Source organism: Erithacus rubecula (assembly GCF_903797595.1).
Source record: "Erithacus rubecula genome assembly, chromosome: 3".
Lineage (NCBI taxonomy): Eukaryota > Metazoa > Chordata > Aves > Passeriformes > Muscicapidae > Erithacus > Erithacus rubecula.
The window spans coordinates 18,421,031-18,434,994 of record NC_136689.1 but is presented as its reverse complement, the minus strand read 5'-3'; the positions used below and the strand labels follow the sequence as shown (position 1 = coordinate 18,434,994).

At 36.6% G+C, this 13,964-nt stretch overlaps 1 protein-coding gene across 1 annotated transcript in view; it reads left to right on the top strand.

Annotated features, from left to right (window-relative positions):
* Positions 1-13,964, top strand: part of PLXDC2 (plexin domain containing 2) — a 239,734-nt gene that overhangs the window by 158,747 nt on the left and 67,023 nt on the right. Inside the window, exon 5 of the mRNA XM_079302116.1 lies at positions 12,425-12,547. Within this exon, the coding sequence (XP_079158242.1) occupies positions 12,425-12,547 (123 nt within the window). The remainder of the gene's footprint in view (positions 1-12,424; positions 12,548-13,964) is intronic.

The window sequence follows — 13,964 nt, the reverse complement described above, 5'->3', positions numbered from 1 at the left end:
ACCCCACTCTGTCTGATACCATACAAAGAAGTCAGGATACACATGATAGCAGGTCTGTTAACATCAACAAAGTCACTCTGCTGTTCTCAGTCATTTGTGGTCTTGTCTTCCCCACCAGCAGCCACTGAGCTCAGGAATCTGTGAATCTGTGCTCTAACAGTGTCAGGAATCCCAACTTCTCTGCTCACTGTTGTAGTGATTGATCTATGTCAGCAGTGTACAGCTGGGTCTGACCCCTTACCAGGTTCCTGGTTTTCTGAAATGTCTCATAAAATGTTTGTGTGACTAAAAGGATTGCACTACCCTTTGTACTAGTTATCCCTTCTTTACATTTCCAGATGAATCAAACCTTCAGGAGGCCTTTACTTGGACTCAGTAAAAAAATCTTGGTTACTGCTAGTGATGACTTGCCTTTCATATATTCATAGCACAGGAACAGAGGGTGGAAAGCTTGTTCTTCCTAGTTTACATTTACAAAACATATTTCTGGTCAGAACAAATTATGATTGTTTTTATGATTGTTTTTCCGTCCATGGTAAATTTTAAAATATTGCAATCATCGCTGGGGACTGGCCATTGTAACTGAGTCCCCATATCAGAGAGGACAGATCCACAGTTTTGTGAGCAGATTGTCAAATCATAAATAGTAGTGATGCTAACCTTTGAAAATTTTCTTCTTGTCTTAGTGCCCCAAAGTGTATACTCAGGGTGGACATTTGAAATCTTTTCTTCCTGCCTTTTTCTTAATTTCTTGATAAAGGTCATCAGGTCCTGTGGTGAATTTTTTTTCCCCTCTATTAAGACATATATGCACCTTATGTAATGAAATAATGTACTCAGAACAAGCAATTATGTTCCTCAAAAATGAGGTGTGAGTTGCCATACTGATGGCAACTTGTGAAAGCAGCAGCTTCTGGGGTATAAAGTTTGTGCAAGAGTAAAAGTAATAATCAGTCCCCTAATGGAGCCATGACAGCAGACAGGAGGATGACAAGCCATATGTCTACACTCTCCCAGGGGAAATAAATAGAACCTGCATTATTTTGTTCAAACTGAATGAAGTAAAAAAATTCATAGGTTCTCCATTTTCCCTCTGCTGCCGTTCATGACCTGAAACAATGAAAACAACTATGAGTGCAGGTGGTAGCTGAAAGCAGTTTTGTTTCTGCACCTGCCTGTGCATGCTTCCTGAATTTAATCTTTTAGGAACTTTATTTCTTAAAAAAATAATAGAATGCAAACGTGACTAAGTTTTGTTTCCTAGGGTTTCATGGGAGACAATATTTTCTTCTTGAATCTTGGTGGTTTAATCCATACTGTCCATTTTGTTATTCATTCAAAAGGAAGTGGTTAAAATGCTCATGGAAAAAACTGTCACCACTCTTCTGTAGCTGTCATCTGATGTGGAGAGCAGCCTATTGTGTCTTAAGCTGCAGACAGACATTTTCCACCAAAGTATGATGAAACAGCCTTATCCTCATTACAGCTAATGTCTGTCTAAGGCTTTCTACATTAAGACAAGACTTCTAGCTTTCCTGATATAACTTTTATCTTTTGGGTGGGTGATGAGTCATGGGGCTACAGTTATGCTTTACCAGTTCCTGATGTTGAAAGAAATGAACATGTTTTCTTTGGGCAGACCCCAAATGGCTTTTTCTTACCAAACACAATCCAGCCACATCTGATGATAACTTTTACTAAATGTAAACATAATTATGTTGTAACATGTACTTTGGTTTGGGAGGCAGGGATCACTGTTTACATACCCTGTGATTATATGGCATTTACCACAGATATCCTATTGCTGCTTATAGTTTACCATATGATTAAATGACCAACATTTATTATCAGAGTGAAGTGTGCATTGTATCATATATCTTCTGTAACATAGAACAGCATTGCAACTTAAGTCTTCCGCTTTCTAGAAATTAATTTTTGGTTTAGTTTAGTCTAAAGACATTTTCTGTTTAGTTTTTATGCCTCTTCCTCCAACATTCATATTTTAACTCATCATGTGATGGTCAAAATACTTACAGAAAACATTTTCAATCACAATCATTTAGAATTTCTTTCAGATCACGTACCAATTCATACTGAATTTATGAAGGATGACCCTCCCAGTCTTTTGCAAATGTCTAAAAGACATGAACCATGTGTTTCACATGAGGCCCAGGAACATAAACCCATTTTGAAGTTTCTGTTGGTACATGCTGCCCAGTGCTGTACAGCACTGCCTGGCAGGGCTGATGTTGTGCAATAAAGTTCCCAGGCAATCCCTCAGCATGTACAGCATGTACAGCATTCCACTGATGAATGCACTTCAACCTGATAGAGCCAGCCATGAGACTAGGCAGAGCTGTACCTACTAAAGGGCTTTGCAGGGACTGCACACAAATCAGCTTCCTCCTGATGGCTTTTTAGGAGAAGCTGAACTATGACCAGCACAGCTACATGCTGCCCACAGCCTAGCCATGGCAAATTCCTTCACTCTGACTATATGGAGAAGATGGTTTATCACAGGTCTGAGACCTTCAGATGGAAGGATCAGTTTCCTTGTGCTCCCAAACGTCTGAATGCACAACTCCAAAACAGGCCCACCACTGTTTATTCTTAAAGGGACACCCATATTTTAAAAACTTCTTGAAACAGTTCAAAAGATTTTTCCTTATTTTTTTATGTCTGTAAGTGAAATAATTTCACTTGTTCCTTTAGAGTGCTTATTCAGACAAAAACCAGTATTTTAAAATCAAAATCATAAAGATGTTACTTTTGCTTCAGTCTTTTTATTCAAAGTTGAAGCTAGTACACTTCCCATGACAGAAACTTACAATCATTTAGTTCACACTAGTATAGAATGAGGTTTTTTTCATTTATTCTTTTTGGTCAGATAATAAGACCTTGGACTTGGAACTGTGATATAGGACAGGTCATGTTCTAACAAAAAGATAAGGGAGAGCTTTTTCTTTAATTAAAAGAATTAATTTGAAATGAAAGTCTAATTACCCAGTTTGACAGTGCAGATTTTGCTGACATCATTATGGGACTTTTGTTAAGTTACCTGCTTAGAGAAAAAGCTTCATATTTTTGTATCTCCTATGAAGATCTCCTGTTTATTAACTGCACTGAGAAAGACATGTTGGTTTTCCCATTCCTATCATGTATTACAAAATTTTGTATGACCATGAAGGTAAAGCCCATAAAGATCTTTAGTACTGAAATTCTATAAAAACTGAAAGATCATAAAGGAACACTTTGTACAGGCAATATTTCTCTTTATGGAAGGAAATTGGTGCATTTCCCCACCTGTTTGCAGAAGTTTTCTGTGTGCTTTAAATTACAGATCAATACAGTGCTTTCATGTTAGGTAATTTGCTTTAATGTAAACTAATGTAGCAAAAGAGAGGAAACACAAGGGAATTACTGATGATACCAAAGCTAATGTGATTTAATTCTCAATTCTAAACACTGAGGCTAATATATTCTAGTTTTTCTCCACTTTGATTTTTGCCTTTTCTCTAATTCTGCTCATGTTGCTCTAGGACAGATGTTTTCATAGATTAGCTCCACAACTGAAGAGCGTAGCCCAAAATGATTCTGAGGTAATGAGTGGACAAAGGAGGCAAAAAATGGATGAGACCAAAATTGTCTCACCTTCAGGATACAGTGTGTCTGCTACAAATCTGGTAGAATATTGCAGTCATTGCTGCTGTCTGCTCCTCACCACACCAGCCTGCCACCTTCACTGCCTGCACAACATCTGTCCCCTGCACTGAGATAGACCAGCAAACTGATCTGAATCAAACAGGTTTGGTTTGGGGTTTATTTACCTTTGATCCAGGGTAAGGGCTCCTCATTCAAAGTGTTGTTAGCCATGAGTTTCACTAAGATGATGGATAAATTGGTGGTGAAATTTGATGGGTGGTGTATCCAGTCTTGGGCATCAGGCTGAAGTGGCAGAAAGGGACAGAGCTGCTTTTCCCTTACAGAGGCTGCATTAGAATTCCCCCCAGGAGGGATGAAGAGTTGAACAAGAGAACAGGATGATAAGCTTATATTGACATAACCCTTAACTGAGCAACACATATCAACAGGAACCTCTTTCAGAACACAAAAACATAGCTTGCCTCCCCTGAAGCCCAAGTTGCACATGGGCATTTGCCAGCTTCTGTCTCACTGTTCTGAACTGTACCTTCACTGCTGAATAGTTCTTTTTGAGGCAAACCCACACTGCCTCACCTCTCTGAACTCTGTGTCCAGCACAAAAAAATGGGGGGAGAACAAGGCATTGGACAGCACAGGGTATTGACAGTGGAGGAACACAGAGCTAAATTCCCTTCTGAAAAATTCCAGATAAAATAAAAACCATGTTCATTGCATGCTATTTCGGTGTTATTTTTATGTATATGTGTGAAATGCAATTTAGTGGTGTCTGAAAATTCTCTAATGTTGCATGTTAGCCTCTGCAGTCTTCCCTGTCATGCTGTGTGCAGTTGTTTTACATTCATGTCAATATTATATACATAGGATTATCTTAAGTAGTTTATGAGGGATTAATAAAAGCAGTGCAATGTTATACAATGGGTGTGGAATTAATCTCTACATAAAACCTGCAAAGTTATATTTCAAAGAACATCGGTTTCTTTCAGTAAAAACCAAGATATCCACCAGACTGTCTTTCTGTTATGCATAAATTTTAAGCAGATTTTTAAAAATCTGAAAAATTTTTTGTCATCTGCAACCTTTTTGCTTCAAACTTCTCTAGAATGAATGACAACCCAGTTTGATGGCATTCAGCATTTTTCTAAACTCTATTATTCTTTTCCTTACTGAATTTTTTTAAATACTGGAGAATAATGATTTGTCATAAGCTGAAATTCTTTTTTTATTTATTTTTTTTTTAAATTCCTGTGTATCATGTGATTTAAGTTTCCTGTGATTTATCAGGTCAGAAATAACTTTGAAAGTTAGCTGGAACAAAGAGGAGAATAAGCAGAACAAGCAGAAAAGCTTATGACAGTTTTTTTTTAGACTGTGGCAAATATAGGAGGAGAAAGACAGCAGCAAAAGTAAAAAAAAAAAAAACAAAACCTGTATTGGTATTACAACAGTTTGATTCAAACATGAACCCCATTATATTAAACATTTACAAACATTAAAAGACAATCCAAAAAATCATCCAATACTATCCAAATTTTTTATTGGTGACAAGAGCTGTTCAGTCATGAAGATGTTTTACCCAACCAGTAAACAGCAGAAATAGACTGCAATGTACCAGAAATAGATGGCAAAATTAGGTTTTCTTCTAAATCTCTATTCAAGCTTCTTCCAAGGATTCAGCAGCACCAAAGTTGCTACAAAGACACAGCTGCTGAGATATCCATCCCCAGTGAGATAATCCCCCTGCAAGCCTCTTTTCTCTGGTTCCAGTCTGTCTAGGAGCTCTGCTGGTCTTTGGCTGGAGCTGAGAGGCTCTTGGGAGCTATCACACGGTGGTATCTCATCCAGTAGCAAAGTATCTCATGCCTCTTTCCAAGAATTTTCTCTGTGTATAATCAGAGGGGAGCAGATACAAGTCATTAGACTCTAAATAACACTAGGGTTTCTTTCTCCTGAAGTTGAGAGCATTGTAATTTAAGTCATTAAAAGTTTGTGAAAAGATACTTCAATTGCAATCATATTTCCAAGTTCTTTGCTTTCATCATTGTCGTTACTTAAAAGTCCTCTTGTTCCCATGTTCTACCTAGTGGTATCTAACAGGCATGTCTTGTGGCATATCAGAAGTAAAACATCTTCTGGAAGAGTTTCATGATATACTATCCCATAAATTCCTTCACTGAGCTGAATAGGATATGAATCAGAAGGGATTGTATTCCTCTGGATCACATATTTTTCACAAAAAGTGTGATTAGCAGGGAAACTACAGCAAGCTGGAAAACTTACTGACATTTACTCAATGTCATACATTGCACGTTCCCAAATTTTCCAGATAATGCTTGCTTTAAGTACTAACAAAGCAGCAGGAAAAATAATGGTGAAAAACTAATTTTCTGGCCTTTAAATATCTACATAAGATAACACAGTAGTACAGAGAAGAGTATGAGAATTGTGGGTAGCCTTTATTTTTACACTTAGGCACAGATTCACAAGAAACCCTTGTAAGGTTATGCAATTAAGAAAAACAGTTGTGCTCGTGCCTTCTGGGGTTTATCTTTCAGATAGCCCACATTTCAGACCAGAAGAAGAAATGGGTTAGACATTCAATCTAGTCAAGTAAAGCAAAGTAAAAAAATATGTATAATCTCTCTCTAATTCATTTTTCCCAGAAGGCTAGAAAAAATAATAAAATAATATGAGAGATTGGTTCATTTTACACTGATCTTGAAAGCTCATTAAGGTATTTAACTTTCATGGATTGTCTGAGGGATCTGGAGTTGCTGTTATCCTTTTGTTTAATTACACTGTAATCTTCATGCAATTATAGTGATGATAACAGTCTTCTACAGACATAACAATAAATTAGCCATCTGGGGATAAATGACATTACTTAAAGCTTACTTCGGTGAAATATCAAAGAAAAATTAATATGGCTATATAGGACAAGGCATGAAAGTAAATTGCATTATCTGTTTCTAGAATTCAGCATTCCAATGTATTTTAGGGGCTTAATAGCATAACATACTGAATTTGCTTCATAAAGAAATTGTTGGTGGAGAATTATCAGAAAAGCACAGGGAAAGCACATTTCAGCCCAGTTTAAAAAGATACAGTGCAAAGTTTTGTGAGCCTGTACAATACTTCTCAGTTTCACCAAATAAATACATGAGCAACACAACTCCTGATGTTTTATTTCCCCATATCTTGCCATCTTTCCATTGGATGTAAATGTCTCTTGTGTAGTTTATTTTGAGAAACAAGAATAGATTCATCAGGCTTTTGCTTTTACTGCTGAAGAGAAGGAAAATGTGGTATGTCAGAAACAATGAGATGTAAAATAAGAAACATCCTGGAAATAAAATGCAAGTCAAAATTCTCAGCAGCATTAATGAAAACAATTGCAAAAAAATCCTACATCCCCCTGGACTTTTATGAAAGAGAAAATTGTAACTCTGGATCAATGCATTGTAAATTTTTGTGCTCTTTATGATAGCAGTGGCATGGCTAATTCAGATCAACTTATTTCACTGCAGTTATTTACCACCAACAGATACAATGGTTCTTTTTCTCTCTTATTTTCTTTTTGTCAGAGCACTATTGCCTTTTTAGAAGACGAACTAAATTATATAATGTGAATAACCTGACCTGGGCAACAGCTAAAAATTACTGATTACAGTAATTACTCATTACAGTACATTAAGTGCTGATTCAACTGCAACTTTCAACCTTTCTTCTAGTAGAAAATCATTAAACTAAAAGAAAAAACAATAAATTAAAAACTCCTAGCAAGACACAAGAAATTCCAATAATTCAGGTAAATAATGTTCTTTTTTGCATATTAGGTGAAATAGTTGATACACAAAATAAAATATGACGTATATAAAACAATCCAAATACTAAGTTGAGTTTTAGGTTGCATTAGGAGTTGTGGTAATGCTTAGGTAGTAGGGTGACTGACTCTATGGAAGGGGATGGGGGCTGATCCTTACCAGAGACAGAACCCATGCAATATAGTGATGCAGGCACAGCTGAGCCCATGAACAGCCCTGGTGGTATTCTAGAGGAGTTTATTTAAGAAAGGGTAAAAATATGGCACTTAAGTGTCAGGAGTGAGGTAAAAAGCATGGATAAAAACACTGTGAACACTAAGGAGAGAAAAGAAGAGGTAGAAGGTTGTCCAGGTGTTGCATTTTAGGCTATACCCCTCCACTTTATGGGGTAGTACGTGAAAAACAAAGTAGAAAAGACCCATTGGTCCAGGAAGGCAACACCTCTTTGAAAACATACTTTCTGCAAAATATGACCAGACTCTCACATGGCTCTCACCCACCCTGCAGGTGCATAACAATTGTTATAATTTCTTACCCTTGCTGAGAAAGGCAGGACTTCAAGGCTGCTTTTTTCCTGGTTCCCAGTGGTATCCAATGACATTCAGGCAGCAAAGCTTGTACAGGACAGCAGGCTGGAGCAGGTATTTCCTCACAGACCATGGAAGAGCTGCAGTAAACCCGGATATCTACACTGCAGCCTGTGGAGGACCCCACTCTGGAGAGATGGAAATGTTCTGGAGGAACCATGGGCTGTGGAGTTCTCATGATGGAGCAGGTTTATCCTAAAGGATTGCAGACCATGGGAAGGATCTGTGGTGGATTAGGGAAAAAAACGAGAGGAAAAAGGACTGACACAGATGAAGTGTTAGGAACTAACCATAAGTCACATTCCCCATCCCCCTGCACTGCTCAGTGGGGAGGAGGAGGTAGAAGAGTTGGGAATAAAGGAGTGACAATAAGCCTGGGAAAAAGGGAGGGGTGGAGGGAAGGTGTTTTAATCTCTTTCTCACTATGCAAACCTATTTTATCAGGCAGCAAACTAAATTTTCCCAAGTCAGTCCTTTCTTGCCCATGACAGCAATTGGCAAGTGTTCTCCCTGTTTATGTCTGGACACACACATTTTTTTCATTTTATGTAGTCCCTTTATCCTGTTGAGGGAGGACTGTGAGAGAGCAGCTGGGTGGACATAGGGCAGATGGCAAAAGTCAACCCACCACAGAGAGAGAAAAGGGTTTATCTGACAAGCTAGTCACCAGGCAGATTAGAAGATGGTTATCAACCTAGATCATTCTTTTTTTTGTTGTTGTTGTCTGCTTATCCCATATCCTACCATCTCTTTAGACACACTTCAGAGGACTCATTGCCTGTGCTACCTTGAAACTATATTTTGTCATTCTGTTGGCAAATATTGTCAAAAAACTTCCTAAGTGATACTGAGTTTGTGCACAGTTAAGAATATAAAAAAGGAAATCACAGAAATCTGATGTGCAGGGTGTTGTAACCTTGTACATTAAATTTTCTTTGTAAGCTTGATATGTTAGCACACAGCAGATAAGCATATTTTGGAATGGGTAAATTCAGGCATAAAATGTAATTCTAAATCAAGTCAGGGTTCTACATCAAGTGGCATTGTGCTTTCATGCTTAAGTGGCTTTATTTTTTTTTTCCCTGCCTGTGTGAGTGTAAATTTGTAGATTGTGAGAACTAGAGGTATACTCCTCTTGATTTACAAGTGGTTTAAGTATTAGTTCAGCCTTCAGTTTTAGCTAAATTTATATGTACATATTAAACTTTAAAAATGCTGAGCACTTTTTCCTATTTGTCTTCATTCCAGTATTTAGGAGCATATTATGCTTCTAGGTATAGTGCTTGTGGAGAGTTTTGGAAAAGAACTCTACCAATGCCTCCCACAAAGGAGAGATTAAGTGGTTCAGGAAATTGCAGGTCTGAAAAATTCTTCCTTGACTAAATGAATCAACCATGAGCATTTAGCATTGTCAGAAAATTAGGTCACAGATAACATAAGCCAATTTTCTGCAGAATTCCATTCCAGAAGTTAATTTTACATTTGCTGCTCTTTTTAAGTCACAGTTGCAATGATAAAATGTCCATGGTCGATGGTGGCTTCATCTTTTGAATCTTTGGGATGATTTGAAGTGACTTTGTGTTCCTTTTCAAGTTGTTCCAATGCATGACTGGAGTTCTCATTAGAATGATCTTCATGCAAGGCCTGCCTCCTTCCAGCTATCACCCACCTCCTGCTTTCCATTTTTGTCTTTAGTGGAGCTGCATCCGGCAAACCCTTCGAGACACGTTCTGTGGTTGCTAATTACTTGGGCTGATTTACTTAGTTAAATGTTCCAGCACAATTAAGTCTTTTCCTATTGTATCTGCCTCATTATCAGTTATAAGGGTGACATACTGTAAATGGGATGAAAGAATGAAAAGGAAACTCTGTAAGTGTAGGATTCTTGTGCAAGGGATCAATAACTACTGACCTGTTATGGCTAATTATAATGTATGAATATGGATTCAAAGGTTTTGTTTGCATTGTCTTCCGAATATTTTTGAGAAATGGTTTCAAGGTAATAGACCTACTCACAAGTGTGTTAAAATATGTGTGCACATGTCTACAGGGATAATAAGCAGCACATAATATGAAATATGCTTCTGTATAATAATGCATATTAAAAATGTCTAAATAAGCATAAGGGATTATTTATCAAGGGAATGACATTTTAGAAGGAAACAATAGTAAGCAGAAAATAGTGATAATGCCTTTCAGGGACTATACTTTGACAAGGTAGTTGGCCATCCTAAAATAAGTAATAGAGTAAAATCTGCCAGACTTGTATATTTGGAAAGCTCACATAATTATAAATGACTTGTAAATATGTGTGGGCAGATTCTCTTTCTAAACTGTTGTTTCTCTCTCCCTAACAATTAACAGAAGAGAAAAGTGGTACTTAGATATTCAATTGGAGGAATCTGCCCCCACAATCTCCCCCTCTGCCCCCTAAAAAAGAAAAAATTAAAATAGTATATCTTGTGAGTACCTATATACGTTTTAAATGAAGAAAAAACATCTCAGTTCCTAGATCTCCCCTTTGTCAGATGGCAAATCTTTGCAACTGAATCTTTTGTTGTATTTTCCCCACACTGGACATTTTCTTAGGTCCCCTATCACCAACACATGAGTTGACTTCACAGAAAAAGATGTTATCTATTAGCAGCCATGCAGGAAAATTACTCCAGAGAACCACCTTGTTTGTGTGTCTGTTTGCTTATAGAATCTTATGACTTCTAGAACTAGTTCCATGAGCAGTTGTCAAGCATTTAACTATGTATTTCAAGAGAGTACAGGAGTAGAAGGATGCCTAAAGCACTCCAGAAACTTACTTTTTTCATGCTCTCAGAGATTTCCTATATCATATCAACAAGTCTGTTAATGACCCTCTCATCTCACAGTGTTTAGGATGGAGATATGGTTAGGAAACTGAGGTTGCACACTAATAGTTTTTATTACTATACATTAACAGCCATTTTGATCAAGTTCATATTTGGTTCTGGAATTTCACAATCATGTTTTAGAGTTAGATTTATAGGCTCCTTCATCACGTGTTGTATTGCCATGATATTAATTGTAAGAAGAAAGGAACTCCTGGGCTTGGTAGTGAAAGGTTTTATAGAGGAAGAGAGACTCTCGATATTATTGAAGATGGAAAAGGAAACATAAACCAGCATAATTAGTGTTGAAGATAATACTAAAATTTTCCAGTAAATAATTATATTTCTTTGATATGTCTTTCTAATAACATTTTTCATGTTAGAAATTTTTCAGTTCTAATATTATTCTTGTGGTTGAGATGTTTGCTGAATCCATAGAAGTAGAAAAAGCAAAAATATCATAAGAACCCTCTGGTAAACACTCTAGAAAGAGAGGTAATATGCAAACGTCAGTTTGGAAGATCTGCCTGTAGCTCAAATCAATTTAAATGCAAGGGATAACAAAAAGACTCATTCTAGAGCAATGGGAGTTTTTAAATCAAGCTTTCATCTGGGGCACTTAAAATAATTAGTTCCATTAGCCAGTTGAAGTGGGGTTGGCAAACCTAAACAAAGGTGGTTTATTTGTAGACCATTGATTGTTTAAAATAGAAGGTTCTTGCCATTAAAACACACTGATTTTTGCTTTGGAGAAAACTGCAGGATTACTGTATTCACCATAGATAACTGGTCTTCTTTAAAAGGAAGGACTCCAATTCCAAAGCAATAAGAAGTTTTGGATGGGCACTTCAGAGGAAAGAAGCTCACTATTTATCTGGGGAGTACTGTCAATTCAGAGATGAATAGGACAGACTAGTGAGACCTGACACAGCAGAGAATGTGGTAGAAATGGTACTTGCCTTATAAACTTGAAAAAGTCCTATCTGTTCCACTTTCATCTGACTTTCTTTTAAAGGTTGTCACCTCTTGTCTGAAATAGTCCCTTACTCTTGTCTCTAGAAATAGGAAAAAGGGTTAACTTTAAAAGAGGTCACAAATTATATAAGCAAAACAAACTGCAGATTTTTGGAAAGTATGGAAGAAAGCACTGTGGAATATGCCTGGTGGTGAATGGCTTATTTTCATTGTGCCACATACTTGCATTTTGCCCTAAACTGGAGTTATTCTTTCTTGAGTTTTTACTGCTTTTATTTCTGTAAAAAACCTTCTTGAACTATTTGTTCCATTATTCATTTTGGATCTTTTTTTTCTGGCAGCCATCACAGATGTTTTTCTGAAATTTTAGCACTTATTTAATTCACTATAAAATTTGTGGTGGGATTAATTTCTCTCAGATGACCCTTTAATGCTCTGGCAATGCCTAATTCAACCTGCCATTCTATTAAATCTTTTCAAACTTTATTTAAATGGTCTCATTTTTTTTTTATTGTAGGTTTCATATATACTGGAGAAGTTGTGCATCGAATGCTAACAGCTACTCAATATATTGCACCCTTAATGGCAAATTTTGACCCCAGTGTGTCAAGAAATTCAACAGTCAGATACTTTGATAATGGTATGTAGCAGTCCTTGCTAAATAATTTTGTATTGCGTGGCTTTTCTTATTTTCCTAAATAACTATTTTTGAAAGGAACATTGAGGATTTTTAAAGTATTTTTGTTTTTTGTTTTTAATTAGAGGCTCTATAGAGCATGTGAATAGATATCTATAAACAGTTCTGAATTTAGAACACAGTAAAGATTCATTAATGCCTTTTCTTAATCAAGCAGATATAATCTCGATGCTGAAGTACATAAACTAGCAATGCATTTTATCAGTTTTAAAAAAGAAAATCTCTCTTATATAACAGTGTAAATTCCTGTTACTTCAAAGTATATATAGTGAATACCATCTGCCCACTACCTAAAATGAAAATAGCATTTGTGGAGTGCAATAGCAAGAATACACAGAAGCAGGGCAGGGATAAGGTTAATAAATCTGTCAATGACTAAGTGTTCATGGAGTCCCAGAATTGGAATCCAATACACTCATCTACACCACAAGTTCTCAACAGTTCCTTGTAAAAAAGATTGAAAGAGGAAAAAGCAAGCTGCAGTGCTGTACTTGAAACTCTGTGAGAAGTTTCAAAGCCCTTGAATGTGTGGATATTTTTCTCTTGAAGTCAGTTATAATCAATATTTTAGAAGCATAGCTTAAGTGGTTAAAAGACATCTGGTGCTTTACCTCAGGCCTTTAGTGATCAAGTACAGTGGCAGTTTAAACTTAGAGTTTAGTATTATGACTTAACATCATGAGACTCATGACTTCTAGATTGTCTTGAATACATCTGTGCTATTTTATGAATCTTTTTTTATAGTGAATTTAAGCAAAAATTGACAATAGGTTCAAAAACATTTTCTATTTCCAATAGTAATTTTTTATTTGTTAGATCACTTATCAAAATGTATTCTATATCTTAATCTAGTCATAATCTTTCCTTACAATCCAGTCATAGCAATGTTTTTGTTAAAAATCTAATAAAATACATAAGAAAATCCTACTTCTTCTGTGAAGAATTTTGAAACAGGAGATATAATTGTCATGTTGTAAATTATTTAACATTATGGCCAGAGATTTGTCATCTTTACTTAAGAAATCTGAGGATTCTGGAGAAGAATTGTTGCAAATTCCCATTACAGTCCTGGCTTCCAGTCCTCACACCAGGTGTACCAGGCTGTATCACATGGCTTTCCTTATGAGGTTCAACAATTCTTTGAGATTTTGGATTCCTCCTCATGTGTAATGCATCATCTTTTGAGCTCCATGGGCTTTAGAACAAAGAACTTTCTATCTTAACACAGTAAAAAGGAGCTGAGCAGATTGTACCTTCAGCACCTCACTTCTTACTCATCTGTGCTTTGTCCCCATGAGTAAATGCTCTGCCATAAAGCAGCATCTGTAGTGGGAAAGCACAGAGTGTGGGGATCCATCAA